Here is a 14763-nt window from a genome sequence, read left to right as displayed (position 1 = left end):
TGGAGTCTGGATGAAAGCTTTGGACAGAAGGTTGTTTCAGTGACAACTATGTGTGGGGTAGTAGGTGAGAACCTCATGACCAGCTGCTTTATTCTTGAGTCTTGGCTCATATTCATTGAGACCCTCATAATTGTTGGTCCTTTGGACTAAGACAACTCATGCTGCTGTTTGCAGTTATCTTCTTTAGAAGGGTAACAAGGTAGAAATTGAAGCTTCAGACATGAATTAATCAGGTCTGATTAACCTTCCAGGCAGAGTCTCCAGGACAGCCTTTATTAAGCCAGTAGATGACAGGTTCCCTTATCCATGTTCATAAAACCTTATTAATGGAGAAGGATGTGTGTAGAAATTAAAAAGGAAGTGTGATCTTATTATTTGGAATAGGTGTTATAAACCTAGAACAAATGAGATCAAGAGTTAATTAAAATATAATAGGCCCACATAACGTATCATCAACCCACCTACTTCTTGAAGGAATGTAGACAAAACTTAAGAATCTTGACCCTTGAGTTTGTGAAAGATAGTGGTTCCCACTCTTCTGAAGTCTTTTAAACTAAAGTGACGGTAGGGTAGGGGGGCTAATTAACAATTACAGTCTTTCCTCCCTCCTCCCAATCACTGTCTGGAACAGTTGACAAGTGTGGCCTCTGGAATCACAGGTGTTGGGTGAGCCTCAATTAGTCCATTTTTGGGATTCATGACTATAGAGTCAGAGTCAGATGCTCAGGGGCTCATCCAGCCTTTGGTGGTTCAGCCGGCCAAGCCAGGGGCCCTTGGCTCCCACTGCTGCATTCCTTCTCTAGGCGGTGTATTTCTCCCTTTTAAGACACGTGTTCTCTATTTTTTTTTTTTTTTCCTTTTGGATAGTTGAAGTTGCTCAGAGTCCAAATGGCAAAGACAAAGCCTGACTCAGAGGTGTAGCAGCTCTGTGTCAACAGCTGCCTCTCTCTTCCTTTCTGCTGGAGCCTCAGGCAGGCAGGCAAGCTGGGCAGTTTCTGAGAGCTCTGTGGGGCCTCACAAGCTCCAGGTGAGCCAGCACTCTCTCCTTGTCCTATAAGAAGGATTGGGTTCCCTGACACTGCAGGCAGCTTGCTGCAGGCCTTGGCATTTCCCCAAGAGGAGTCAGAAAGCCACTTAGGTGCATGTGTCTTCTCCTGGCAGCAAGGAATTAATTTACTAGAATTCTTTCAACGTTGTATGTGATTAATAGCTTCCTTACCCAGGTGCCTATTCTAACTAATTTGTGGTTAAAGGTTTTTCTTATATTATTGTTTGTTTTTTTATAGGCGAATCTACCCCTGGCTGACTTCAGAATTCTTCTGGCTTTTAAATTTTTTCTTTTAAAAATAACTTGGACGGATAAAAGATGTGCCATGGCAGGATAGTACCAAAGAGCATCTCCTTGTTTGCTTTGGCCTCTGTGGGACATGGATTATTCTTTCCACTGGTGATCCTCAGCACCCTCCTTGGAGACGGACTTGCCTCAGGTAAGTCTTGGCTTGTCATCTGTGTGTCGGAGGGGAAAAAATGCCATGCTTTCTCCCAAAGGCTGGGACTGGGACTCTGTCTAGGAGGCTGTTGCAGGGAAAGCAAGGTGGTGGTTGAGGGTAAAGGGTGTTGAGGGATGGGATGTTTGTGCTATGGTAGCTAGGAGCCAGTCCTGGGGTTGCTGCACCGAGGGGCCAAATGAACTATATAGCCTGAGGGGACTATATAGGAACCTACTGGTGATGACATTACTACCCCCTGTCTCAGAATGGCTGTGAAGATTTACTGGGGTAGCACAATAAACTCTTAATGATTGGTAGCTCTTTATTATTTGTTTCTTGTGTTTCTTTGCTTTTTCTCAGAATGAGTACAGAGGTTGTAATTTAGTGAAAGCAGAAACTCATCCCTGACACCAGTGGCTTGTGATTTTTGCACAAGCCACTTAGCTACTCTAAGGGTCAGTTTCTCCTTGTGTAAAATGAAAGGGTTGAACTGGATAGACATTATGATCACATCTATCTCCCTCAGTGTATATTTTTATGATTTCAAGGACTTTCTGATTGAAGATGGTGAGCTGGAATAGCCTTAACGGGTTAGAAATATAACCATTTTTGAGTTTGTATGAGCTGATTGTCTTCAACAACAACCTTTGTAGTTTCTCTTCATGTGGTCCCCTAGACCTGGCATCATTTTTAGAAAGGCCATATTTGGGTGTGTACTATAGGTCTCTGGGTGTTGCTCTAGGATCTTCTTCTGTATCTGCAGTTACCTCTAGGGGTCTCAATATGATTTTCACTGGTACCAGTAATGATGCCCTCACCAGGCATTTATGGTAGTTTTCTTTGGATATTCTCCCCTAGAGAGAGATCCAGCTAATTTCTGGTATGAAACTTGGAGGGGGCTGAGAGTTGTGTGGTATTTTGTGGCTTTTTTTTTTTTTTCATAGAAGAACTGGAATGTAGGACAAAAGTGTAGGAGGTAAGAGGATTCACCAGAAACAGAGTAGGGAGCAGAACAGGTGGACAGACTAAAATAGACTGAATATACTGCTAAGGGGAGCAGTGGGCAAGATAGGAGAGCTGTGCCATAGACTGGAGATAGAACTCAAGTCATGGTGGTGATGGCGCTGAGATTTAACTGCTAGGCTCCCAGGGAAGCTCCTATTTTAGCATCTCCATTGTTTCATATTGTCTCTTTCACTCCATTTCTGTGAATTCCTATTCCCGTTACCCAACACATATGTAATGGTGCAATCTCATCTAATAATATTTCCTCTGAATGTTGGGAGAAGCAATTACTGATTCTGTTGTTTTATCATAGCCTTTCTCACCACCCACCTACAGATACCCTCTTCTGCGGCATCTGCCTCACCCGATTCTGACACGAAGCTCAAACCTTTCCCTTTTACCTGAGACTTCTTGGCTCTGAGGAGCCCCTGGCACAGTTCAAAAGAGCCACCAATGGTGGGGCATTGTAGTTACGAGATTTCAAAGGAAAATAAAGCTGAACTACATAGTGTGCAACAAGATAAACTGGGGCTGCATTCACAGGGCGATTGGAGCCAGAGGAGACCTCTAGAATGGGTAAGGTAGTAGTCACTGAACCAGTGAGAGAGAGGCCTGGTCTTGTTTGCCACTGTAACTCTGGAGCAGGAGTTGCAAACTGGTCCAAAGACTAGTTCCTACCTGCTTTTGTGTGGCCTGCAAGCTGAGAATAGTTTTTATATTTTTAAATGACTGACGAAAAAAATCAAAAGATGAGTATTTTGTGAAATGTCAAAATTATGAGACTCATATTTCATTGTCTGTAAATCACATTTCATTGGATCATAGTAATGTTCATTTATGTATATATTGTCTGTTGTCTATGGTTGCTTTTGTGCTACAATGGCAGGGCAGTATTGAATACTTGTGATTTAGCCCTCCCCTGCCTAAAATATTTAGACTTTAAAAGGTTTGACCCTTTATAGAAGAGGTTTGTCCCAACCTCTGGGCTTCAGAGGTTGTGTACGTACCCAGGGTCTATGGACCAGCTAATTGTAAGGCCATACCAGAAGCTGGCCTTGTGCCTGTTCTACCACAATGACCAGCTTCTTCCAAGCCTTTTCTGGGGAAGCTGTCCTGGCATATTCCATGGTCGTATTAGAGACAGAGCATCTGCCTTCTGTTTCTTAACTGATTTGGCTTCATCTCTCCTACCACCCCTCTCCTTTTAAGGGCGCCACCTCCGCCTCCTCCCATCTTCCGGCCCCTTCTCCAACTGTACCCACACCTTCCCAACTTTCCATTCAAGGTCTGAAATCAATTACCAGGGGCTGATTGTTCCAGACTGACTGGATAAAGGGATTATTATTCTCCAGTGTGGAAAATGTATGTCTGTGGTATAGCCTCAGACCAGGATGGGAGAGTGGGCTCTGGTGCTTTTTTCCCTCCCCATCTGCAAAGAATCCTCCTTCATTGCTATCCCCAATCTCTTAAGTATTTCTTAACTCTCTGAATATGGAGAAATGTGTACCAGTGCAGGTAGGAGATGGGGTTTCACTAGATCTAGAGCACCAAGTAGTTGTTATCCCTCTTTCTGGAGTGGCTTCTAGAGGAAGTAGGTACCAGTGCCTTGGCCTGAAACCCAGAACACACCTGAATGGTTGTGAATGCTGTGAGCAGTGTGACAAATAAGTTTGCCAAGAAACCAAGACTCTCAGATACTGTGAAGTTAAAGAAAAGCAATTCAGTTTTAGAAAATTTCCTTCTTCTTCCTGTCTTTATTAACCTTCTCCTATAGCTGCCCTGTATCACCTGTTCTGAAGTATTTAAAAATCAAGCACTGGGCCTCCCTGGTGGCACAGGGGTTAGGTCTTAGCACTGTGAAGCTGTCTGCAACCACTGTCGTATGAGTTTGAACCCTGGCCAGGGAGGTGACCCACATAACACAGCAGACCTCTCCTGTCATATCTGCTACTCTCCCCAGTAAGTGTATTTTTAGGCATTCCACCATTATGTTCCTCACTCTGTCTCTGGTGAATCCTCTTACCCTCCCTCCACCTCTGTCCTATAGCCCAGCTCTTATATGCATAAATAAATAAATCTTTTAAAAAAAATCAAGCACTTATAAAATATCCAACCCTGTTATCCATTGAACTCTAGTAGAACATAAATATGCTGTGTGTCAATGCAAATTCATAATTGAGAGTCCTACTGGATATAGCTAAGAATTTGCCCTGAGAGGGATAATTCATCTGTATAGTCTCCTCATAAATGCCACAATCACCCCTACTCTTTGTCATATTGCTTAGGTTTAAAAGAAAAGAATCAAGTATGAAAAGACACCAGAGAGTTCAGGGTAGTTATGCCATGTTTGGGGTTAAAGTTTCCCTCCTGGTTTTTCCTTAGGATTTGGTGTTAAAAGGAGGTGTTAGAGAGACATTGGGTCCAGCTTCCCCCTTGTTTATTCCTTTAGTGTGTATGGAGAGAATCTGTTGAAAATTTCCTTTTTAAGAGGAGCAAACGAAGCATTTCTTATTCTTCACACCAGGTCACATCCTGTGAGGGGAAGACCAGAATTAAAAAATCTATGCTCATTCTACCCAATTTGTTTTTCTTTGAATCAGGATTCCAACTAACAGCTTCTTGCAGATAACAGCCCCTTCCCTTTACCTGAGAGCTTATGAAATGTGTATGACCTTAAGCAAATCACATGACCATTTTGTATCTCCTGTAAAACAAAACAAGATCCTCAAGAATGCTAGGCTGGTGTTGTATAGACTAATAAAAATGATTGGAGGGCACTGGCATATCAAATGGGTGGTGTGTTCCCAAATAACAACAGAGTTGGTTTGTGACCAACTGTTGAGTCATGCTGGGCAGGAGACTTTATGCAAATGATACCCTTTGCTGTCTTTAAAAAACAAAACTGAAGATGCAGAGCCACTCTGGGTTGGGCATAAGGATCTGCTAAGTGATGTCAAACCTTGCTAGTTGAGGAAGGGTTGGTTGTTTAAGAAATCCCCTTAGCCTTCCAGAATGCTTATTGTTTGATAGTTGCGTAGTTTGATGCTACTGGCTTGCTAACTCATATATAACGCTTTGGAGTTTCTTCTCCTTGCCTGAACAAATTTCCTGAAAAAACTCAGTAATTTACTGATTTCTGATTTTTTCTCCCATTCCTTAGAATGTTGCCATATTTCAGGTCATGTTGAACAGCACACAAGCACCTAAAGCAATTTTAAAAGGGCAGGGAAAACAGCCATCTGCACTTCTACATACCAGTCAGAAAGCCAGGCAGTTAATGTTCATTCAAGATGGAAAATGTTGAGAACCCGGCTCTCAGCAGGATGATGTGGCGTTGGCCTTTAACATTGCTGTGACAGAGAGATGTTGGCAGGTGGCCCTGGCTCACCTCACCATTTCTAAAGGGACCTGGAGGCAGCGATAATGTACCCAGTGCTGAAAAGAGAGGTCAGGCAGGAAATTGATGCAGATAGAATACTATTCATATGCCAGGTTCTGTGTTTTCTTTTAAGACTCCCAGAATGCCTCTGAGCTAGATGGTTGTTATTAACCATTTTATAAATGAGAAACTGAGGCAGACAGCAGCAAGATAACTTGCTCTTAGGTAGGTTGTTGAAGGTAAAGCAGGCTAGAATTTGTGCCGTTTGTCTTGTCCATGTCTGCTGAGAACTATGCTACCTGTGCTGAGTGTAAGGCTTCTCTGAGAGTTGTGTCACCCTACTAGAGCACTCAAATCCATCTCTAGAGGGTTATTTTGAGAGGAAGAAAGATATCATCTGTGTTTTCTTCCCTGGATAAAGGACACAGGAGTCAACTCTGGGTTAACATGTTTCCCTCTGGTTGTTTCTGTTCTCATCTACAATGGCTCTTGGTTGTTTAGTTCCAAGTTGAGGCACACGGTTTGCCAAGGTGGTTCTATTCTTGGAAAGAAACAATGGGGACCACAGCAAATTGTTTGCTAAATGAGGATGTAGTTCCCAAAACATCCGCAGAGCATCTTCCTGTCAGCTGCAAACACTGCTGACAAAGTGATGTAATTTCTCTGTGGTGTAATTACCTGTGACTATAAAAAGACTTGGGGATTGTGGTAGGAGACTGGATAGGTCATTATAGGGCTTTTTGAACCCTGGCATCATGAAAAGATTGAGAAATTATCCTTAGCAGGCTAAGTGTAATAGGATGTTTAGAACATTGCAAGCACATGGTGCCAGCCTTACATTGTAACTTTGAATATAAGAAACCAAGAAATCCACTTCTGGAGTACTTTAAGTAGATCTTGGTGGGTAGGTGCCCCGCAGCCTAACTTAGGAGGTTGGAGGTTATCCTTCTTATCTACCTCTTTTCTGCAAAATAGAGTCACAAGGTACAAATAAAAATTAGGATTGCTACTTAAAGTCTTTATTTTTGGTGGATTTGTAGATGAATTTTTTTTAAAGGTGTGAAAAATTTATTTATGCATACAAGGGTTGGGATGTATGCCAGGAGTGAGTGTGTGGGGGGCATGAAGAGGGGTGAGAAGATTCAGCAGAGACAGAGTGAAGAGCAGTTCTACTGAAATACACTGCTGAGGGAAGCAGTGGGCAAGACAGGAGAGGTCTGCTGTGCCATGTGGGTCAGCTCCCTGGCCAGGGATGGAACTTTGCTGCATTGGCTGCTGAGAGTTTGATAGTGCTGAGACTTAACCCCTTGTGCCACTGGGGAGGCCCTAGATGAACTCCTCTTTACCTCTTACCCAGTGGGAGAGTCTTTTCCTCAATGTCAAGCCGATGTGTAGAGGGTGTCAGTGACCCTCCCATTTCAGGTCACTTGTGTTGGTGTGGCTGCTGCCTGCACTGTGACTAGTTCAGGAGTGACCTTGGTCTGCATCATGTTTAGCTTTGGGTCCCAGAGGGATGGCAGCATTTAGAGGAACCTTCAGAACTGCGTTGTCAGTGAGAGGTGTACCAACTGCTGATTCCTCCCAGCCCTGTTCACCTACCTCTTCTTAATTAAAACAACCTAAATGGAAATCTGAAATCACTAGGAAGATGGAGGTGAGATTATAACTTCCTATTCAAAAAAGGATTATCCTGGGCCTCCCTCGTGGCACTGCAGTTAAAGACACATCACTATCCAGCTATCTGCAGCCACTGCAGCATGAGTTTAATCCCCAGCAAGGGAGCTGATTCACATGGTGCAGCAGACCTCTCTTATCTCACCCACTGCTCCCTAGTGAATCCTCTCACCCCACCCCCCACCCCCGTGCCCTCTGTTCCTCTGGCCTGTACCCTAGTTCTTGTGTGCATAAATAAATTTTAAAAATAAACCTTTTTTAAAAAAGGGTTGTTTGGAATTTTTTCATAGAGCTGTTTCTTATCTAGTGGAATGGGAGTCACTTTATAAATACCTTAAAATACTAACAAAAGCCACCTGCAGCTCTCATGGTGCCATCAAGGTCACTAATCCAGCTCAGTTCAACATCTATGTGTCATTATGCTCCAACTCTGAACCTCATTTTTAAGTTACAGTGTGATTAAGAGCATGAGCTCTGGAGCAAGATTGCCTGGGTTTGACACTACCTGTATTCCTGCTACCTCTGTCTCCTTGGATAATTTTCCTGACTTCTCCCTGTCAGCGTTTCCTTGGAATAGGAATAGTGCCCACTTCATAGAATTGTTGCAAGGATTAGGATATTATATGTTAACACTTAGGAGTTAGCTTAGCAGGCAACGAAGTAACCTCCAGAGTTGAAGATCAGATTCTAGCACCAGTTGATACAGTCTGCTCTCCTGATACCATCACAGTTAGTTCAGACAGAATCAGGGTGGAAAGGTGCGCCTTGCCTCTGTATCTCTTGGATTATATCTGATTCAGTTCAATACATAATGTGTTGTTAGATCCCTGAGGTTCATGACTCCCTAATTCTCAAATACCACATGAAGACAATTAGGAAAAGCGTGGTAATGCTTCTCTGTGATGGGGGGCCTGGGGGTCAGTGAGGTAGTCTCAAAGGAAGCCATTCTCTTCTCTGAGGTCATCATGTTGGCATTTCCAAGCTGGGATTCCTCAAAGTTGCTATTTGTTAGGAAATTTTGGAGTCATTTTTTTAAAGCCTCAAAATTTAAGACTGCCAAGTATCTGTTCTTTTAAAGACATTTCATCTCCCCAGCACTGTGCTGTGATGAGGATTACTTTGAAAATATTTCTAAGCACATATGGAGAATACAACTTAATAAAAAAGTCTCTTACCTTCTTTCCACTTGGTATTCTTTAGCATCCCCCTACTTTTTAGAGTTATATTTGGCAGTATTTCTTCTTTTAAGAGCTTTTTTCTACATCCTGGAGGTGTTTTAACTTTTTTGATTTGTTAGTTTTGCCTATAGTCACAACTTTTAAAGTACAGTGTTTAATCGTTTAAAAGTCCTGGGAAATAAAGCAGGGGGATATGAACGGATTCTCTTAAAGATTTCTTTTCTGCAAAGCTTGTTTTTTTATTCACAAAAGTATTTTTAGATGTTTCATCCCAGGAGGGGAAATGTGTTTCAGGAAGTTATGGCCAAGTACAAACAGTGTTAAAAAAAATTCTGCTATAACCTTTACTATTCTGAGTGATAAGTGACATTTTATGAAATACAAAGGGTCTAGCCATCGGTTCTTAACATGTAGTAGACACATGTCTCCTTGGGAGAGGGCAGGACCTGTGTTATTGTTATTGGCTTGTTTTCTGACAGTTTGACCTTGTTGACTCTGGCACTGGTGGGAGGCCCAAGAGAATATCCTTGAGGTTGTCACACACCAGACAGGACTGAGTGGGCAGAGTGCCTGTCAGTGTTTACTGAGCACTGGTCTCAGCACAGCTTGGTGCAGGGGCAGATAGGAGAGGAACCTTGGTTGCTTCTGCTTCTTTGTTAATCACATTACTTTGGAGACCAGATCAACAGGAGCCAGTGGTGAACCAGAGCAGCTCCATGGAGGGCAGTGACCATGCATGGTTGCTCAGAATTGCTGACTAGTAGCCCATGAAGTTAACTGTTAACTTCAGTAGGTTGTGTGTTTCTCAGCTTTATGCCCTTCACACACAGAGCCCTTAGTCTCTGATCTTTGAGATCTTCTATATAGATGTCTCTCAAACTTAGTTCTTGGTTTTGTAGGCAGGGATGTCCTGTGTACTTTGCTTGTAACAGACCAGTGATCATCCCAGGTAGACCCAAAAAGACAAGCACATGCTGGAGAAGGTGCTCTATGGGTGCATGGCCCTCAGGAGGATTATGTAGAATCATGGCCCATTCTGTATGTGAGGATAAGCAGTACGAATCTGAAGTCCAGAGAGGAGCAGCAATGTATGGGACCTTCCTGCTGATTTATAAGATTCTGTGCCTAGCTTTTGGGGGGAGTTGAGAAGCCTATAAAAGTGGCTCGTGTTCCAGGTGGTAAGGATCTTTTGAGGGGAGAGGAGTGGAACCTAGCAGGCTGCCCAGATGAGTTCATTGAAGAGTGTCCTGACTTTCACTTGAGTGAAGATACTTTGAACCAAGTGTGGGTCCTTTTGAGTTTGAAAGGAAGGAGAAGTAGGCTTCTATCACTGGTGGGGAGTGACGGTATGCGGAGGGATGCATGTGAAAACTAGCTGGCTCTAAAATATATCCTGACATTAAAGACGAGCTGGTGGGTGGTGTGCATTTGACTTCCCTTCCTTACCCACTAGTATTGCAGCCACAGCTCCCTTTACATCTGTCCCTTAGGTCAAGTCTAGGGGACTCCTTTTTCCCCTTTCTCTGTACATTAGCAAACATTTTCACACCTTAAAACCTATTCTCACCCTGTTCTTCCTGTGGCTGGAATCCTGCCTCTTCTCTTCCCTCTCGTATTTGTTTTCATCTTTAAGGATCCAGTTCAAAGTTTCCTCTCTTAAGATACCACTGTCCCCTTACCCTCAGAATTATTAAGGTCTAAAGGAAGGAGAGTAGACTTTGTGTGTATTTGTTTAATCAAACTAGTGAGAGCTCCTAGTCTTAGTCTTTTTCTTAGGAGGATGCTCTAGACGTTTCCCTATTAATAGGATTCACGTTCTTAGAATTTTGACTGTCTTTGATTTGAGTAAATCGGGTAACCCATTAAGATTTCTGGGATTTGCAGTTCAGGTGAAGCTGAACCCTTTGTTCTGCAAATTGTTACACATAAATGCTATAGACTTGCTCTAAGGAGTGTTGGGTTTAGTATTTTCAGGAGCAAATATGTGTTGACTTAGATAGGCAGGAAGGACAGTAGGCTATCTGGGACCAGAAACTGACTGAACCGAAACTTGATGGAGCTATTATGTGTGGTTTGGTCCTTACACCACGTCCATGAGAGGAGGGCTGTTGTATCTCAGGAAGAATGCAGAGTGGATGGTTTAACTCTCTGATTTATTTCACAAATATTTAATGATTCTTTTTTTTTTAAGATTTATTTATGCATATAAGAACTGAGGTGTAGACCAGAGGTACCAGGGTGAAAGGATTCACCAGAGAGAGTGGGAAGTAGAATAGGCAGATTGATGGACTACACTGCTGAGGGAAATAGTAGGTGAGACAGGAGAGGTCTGTTGCACCATGTGGGTCAGCTCCCTGATTGGGCAGGGATTGAACTCATGCTGCAGTGGCTGGTGATAGCTTGATAGTGCTGTGTCTTCAATCCCTGTACCACCGGGGAGGCCCCATAATTGTGATTCTTGTTGAGTGCCAAGACTGTGCCAGCTACTGAAAATACAACAATTTCCTGTGCTACATGATATGGTCAGGGAAGTCATTGCACTATAGAGGAGCTTCTGACCTGGATTATGATGGCTGTGGAAGACTTTTATGAGGAAGAGAATTCCACAACAAGATAGAAAGGCAAGTAGGAATGAGTAACTGCAGGAGTCAAATGGTACAGGAAAGTTAAGAATGCACTGTCTTTGGCCAGATAGGCTATTTAGAATCCGAGTTCAACCACTAAGTACGGTGTCATTTTGAGCAAATTTCTTAAAGTTGATGAAATCAGTAACATATCATTTGGGTTGCACTTCATCAGCTGTGGCATCTTACTAGTAGCAGGCCTGGCCACCATGATGGGGGAGTCTGAAGGGAGGAGAGGGAGCTTTACAGTGTCTGCTCTGCTTCCCTTTGCACTCCCTTCTTTTGGAACTTGCCATGTCACTTCTTTTGAAACTGTAAGTCCAATGTTTTGTATCTTTTGCCATTACCCTGGTGAATGAATGAGTGGTCTCTGCTTTGGTAGAGTATGTTTGAAAACTGTGGTTTCAAAAGGGAAAAATAAAGTTAGCCTTAACTGAGAATTCAGAGATTTGGCTGAATATTAAATAGTTTTTCTAAAACAGTTTGGGGAAAGCACCCCAGAGGTAACACCTACTGCAGATGGAGGCAGATGCTCTGTCACAGTTGAGTTGGGGAGAGGAAGGAGGAGAATGAGGAAGAGGAATAAGTTGGGTGTTAGAATGTTCACAGGATCTAAGATTTAAAGAAGGGCCCTCCCTGGTGGTGCCGTGGGTTAAAGTGCAGCACTGTGAAGTGATCTGTAGCCACTGCAGCACCAGTTCGAGGGAGCTGACCCACATGGCACAGCAGACCTCCTGTCTTGCCCACTGCTCCCCTCAGGAGTGTATTTCCATAGATCTGCCTGTTCTGCTTTCCACTCTGTCTCTTGTGAATCCTCTGACCCCCACACCTCTGGCCTGTACCCCAGTTCTCATATGCATAGATAGATAAATAAACCTTTCAAAAAATAATATTTAAAGAAAAAAACAAATACCAGTTAATGGAGTAGGATTGAGTGAGTCTATACAGACTGGAGGAGGGTGTGTTTATGATAAGTTGTGTGAGAAGACTGGGGATGAGAAGAATGACAGTTGGTTTCTTCTTTGCCCACAGGAACAGGAAGTGACTAAATGAGGTTGCCTTTCCAGCCTTACCTGAGGGGAGGGGTCACTCAGGACAGGCCCCTCCAGAACTTGACTCTCATCCTCGCCTTAGCCCAGCAAGTCTGTAGGGGAGCATATCTAAAACTGGAATTCTGTATTTCAAGCAATCTGACACACTGCATGGGGTCCCATGTGGGTCTTAGCTCTAGTCAGAAATTTCATGAGGAGGCTAAAGAGTGTGGGAGGCTCTTGATTGATTGGGGAAGGAAAAAGAGTGGAAGAACCGTTACATCTGGAAGAACCGTTACATCTGGGGTGTTCAGATAATTTAGGAACTTGTTATCTTGAAGAGGCTGGGAAAATTGGAGATCTTAAGATGAGGACTATGATTTGGTGTGTGTGTGTGTGTGTGTGTGTGTGTGTGTGTGTGTGTAGTGGTGGGGTAGTGAATTGTGACTTAAAAGAAAATGGAGATGGGTCTCCATTTTCTTTAGACTGACTTTCATCAAAGGAACCTGTCCTTTGCTTGTTGTTAGGCAGTTTAGAATCTAGTCTTTAGGTTCCTCTCCCACTCAGCATTCAGAAATTCTGTTATCAGTAATGGCAGACCCTGGCCTTGCAAGAATAATTAAGATTGTAAATAGTATGATTAAATGAGATCTATCTAAAAGTGCTGGGTAAATAATAAAAATCTATTTCAATGTAAAAGATTATTATAATGTTATTTTATTTAACATCTCTTTTCTGAATGGCACAAAAAACAATGAACACTAATCATTAATTGCAAGAGGCTGGCCTTTAATAGCCCCTTTATATACAGGATGAAACTAAAATTTCTAATAGAACCCAAATCTTGGGTTTGGATTCCAAATATGAGAAATTTAAATCTAAATGTTGAACCACCAAGTATTGGGTTGTTGGAAAAGTCATGATGGCACGTTTGCTTGAAAAGTAAAAAAAAGTTTTGGTTTTTCTGACAACCCAATAATGATTATGCCTCATTCCTGAGATAAAGAAGAAAGTGAAAAGAGAACAAGCGGACCATTAAAAAACACCCTGGAGGTGGGTTCAGGAACCTCTGTGTCTAGATTGGCTCTTGTCAATCCCATTTTCATAGAGAGGCCTAGGCCCTTTGACCGACTTTGTCCCCTCTGAAGACTGATCTTACCAGCCAAAGAGCTAGTTTTTTACATTTGTTCCCACATTACTGGGTAAGGCCCTTCAGGGTCATTACACTATGTTTTCCTGCTTTTTGTCAGCACTTAAAGGACAGTTTCATCTTCAGTTTACATGCCTTTGTGCACAAGGAAGTAGAAGGATACTTTAAGTTGGGAAGCTTTTCTTTCCTCTAATGGCAACCATATGGACCTCTAGGCTTGAAATTCTTAAGTCATTCAAGTGTGCCAGTCAGGAGCCACAGACTTGTAAGTGAACTAGCTGGCTGAATCTTAGAGATTATATGCACCACTGGATCTCAGATTTGAGTGTATTTAGGATTCCCCTGGGGTGGGGGCGAGGGTGGCTTGTGAAACAGATTGCTGTCCCAGTGGCAGCTATGTTGCTTCCATAAAACCTGTGCTTAGAGAGGAATGACTTGGCATCCTGTTGTCCTGGTCCCTTTGCTCCAGATCACATTCAGCAGCAGGTTTTTACAGGCCATCTAATCAGTTTGTTATCGGTGTGCTCAGGATTGTTAATCCACATTCTCCAATGCCTGGTGGTGTTCATGGTAGGCTGGTGTCAGTATAGAGTAGAAAGTGATATCTCTGTTCCTCTTTTCCTCTCTCGTTTTCTCCTTTCTTTGTATAACTTTGTGTAACTTTCCTTCTTTGCTCTCCTCCCTCCTACCTCTCCTCAGTCTCATCTCTTCTCCTTTACCTCCTGTGTCTTACTGGAACTCTAGTCTGGCAAAACTAGCTATCAATATTTATAGTCTGAATGTGTTAGGGTTTGCCCAAGGAGATCCAAACAGACCCAGCTAAACCCTGTGTGAGGAGCATGTCCAGATTTTTTTTTTTTACTTTTCTGCCCACTTTGTCTAGGGTAACTGCAAGTTACAGTGTGTTCATTAGCCTAGGAGTGTTTGCTGTTCTTCTGATTGTGTTTGACTCTGTTTTCTGTCCTTATTTTCTGCTGTTTGTATTGGCAGATTTCTGGACTTGGAGAGAATTAGCATGTCCTGTCTCATCAGCCCGGGTTGGGGGTTGGGGGGGTACAAAGGGTAGTTTTTCCTGCCTTGGTTAATTGTCATTTAGCCCTCTGCTCCTGTCTGGGCTGTTTTCAGGCAGTTCAAGCACAGACTAGCCCAACATCTTTGAAACAGGAAAAGATTGACATTGACTTTAATTAATTTTAAGTGAATTCATCAAACTTGATGGTTCCATTAATTTT

The 14763-nt window shown here is 42.8% G+C and overlaps 1 protein-coding gene across 1 annotated transcript in view; it reads left to right on the top strand.

Annotated features, from left to right (window-relative positions):
• The first annotated feature begins 1291 nt into the window (after positions 1-1291).
• Positions 1292-14763, top strand: part of SUSD6 (sushi domain containing 6) — a 48795-nt gene continuing 35323 nt past the window's right edge. Inside the window, exon 1 of the mRNA XM_004681744.2 lies at positions 1292-1487. Within this exon, the coding sequence (XP_004681801.1) occupies positions 1367-1487 (121 nt within the window). The 5' untranslated portion in view covers positions 1292-1366. The remainder of the gene's footprint in view (positions 1488-14763) is intronic.

The sequence above is a fragment of the Condylura cristata genome, unplaced genomic scaffold (assembly GCF_000260355.1).
Source record: "Condylura cristata isolate star-nosed mole 26May11 unplaced genomic scaffold, ConCri1.0 scaffold00013, whole genome shotgun sequence".
NCBI classification, from domain to species: Eukaryota; Metazoa; Chordata; class Mammalia; order Eulipotyphla; family Talpidae; genus Condylura; species Condylura cristata.
This window is presented reverse-complemented; position numbering and strand designations above follow the sequence as displayed.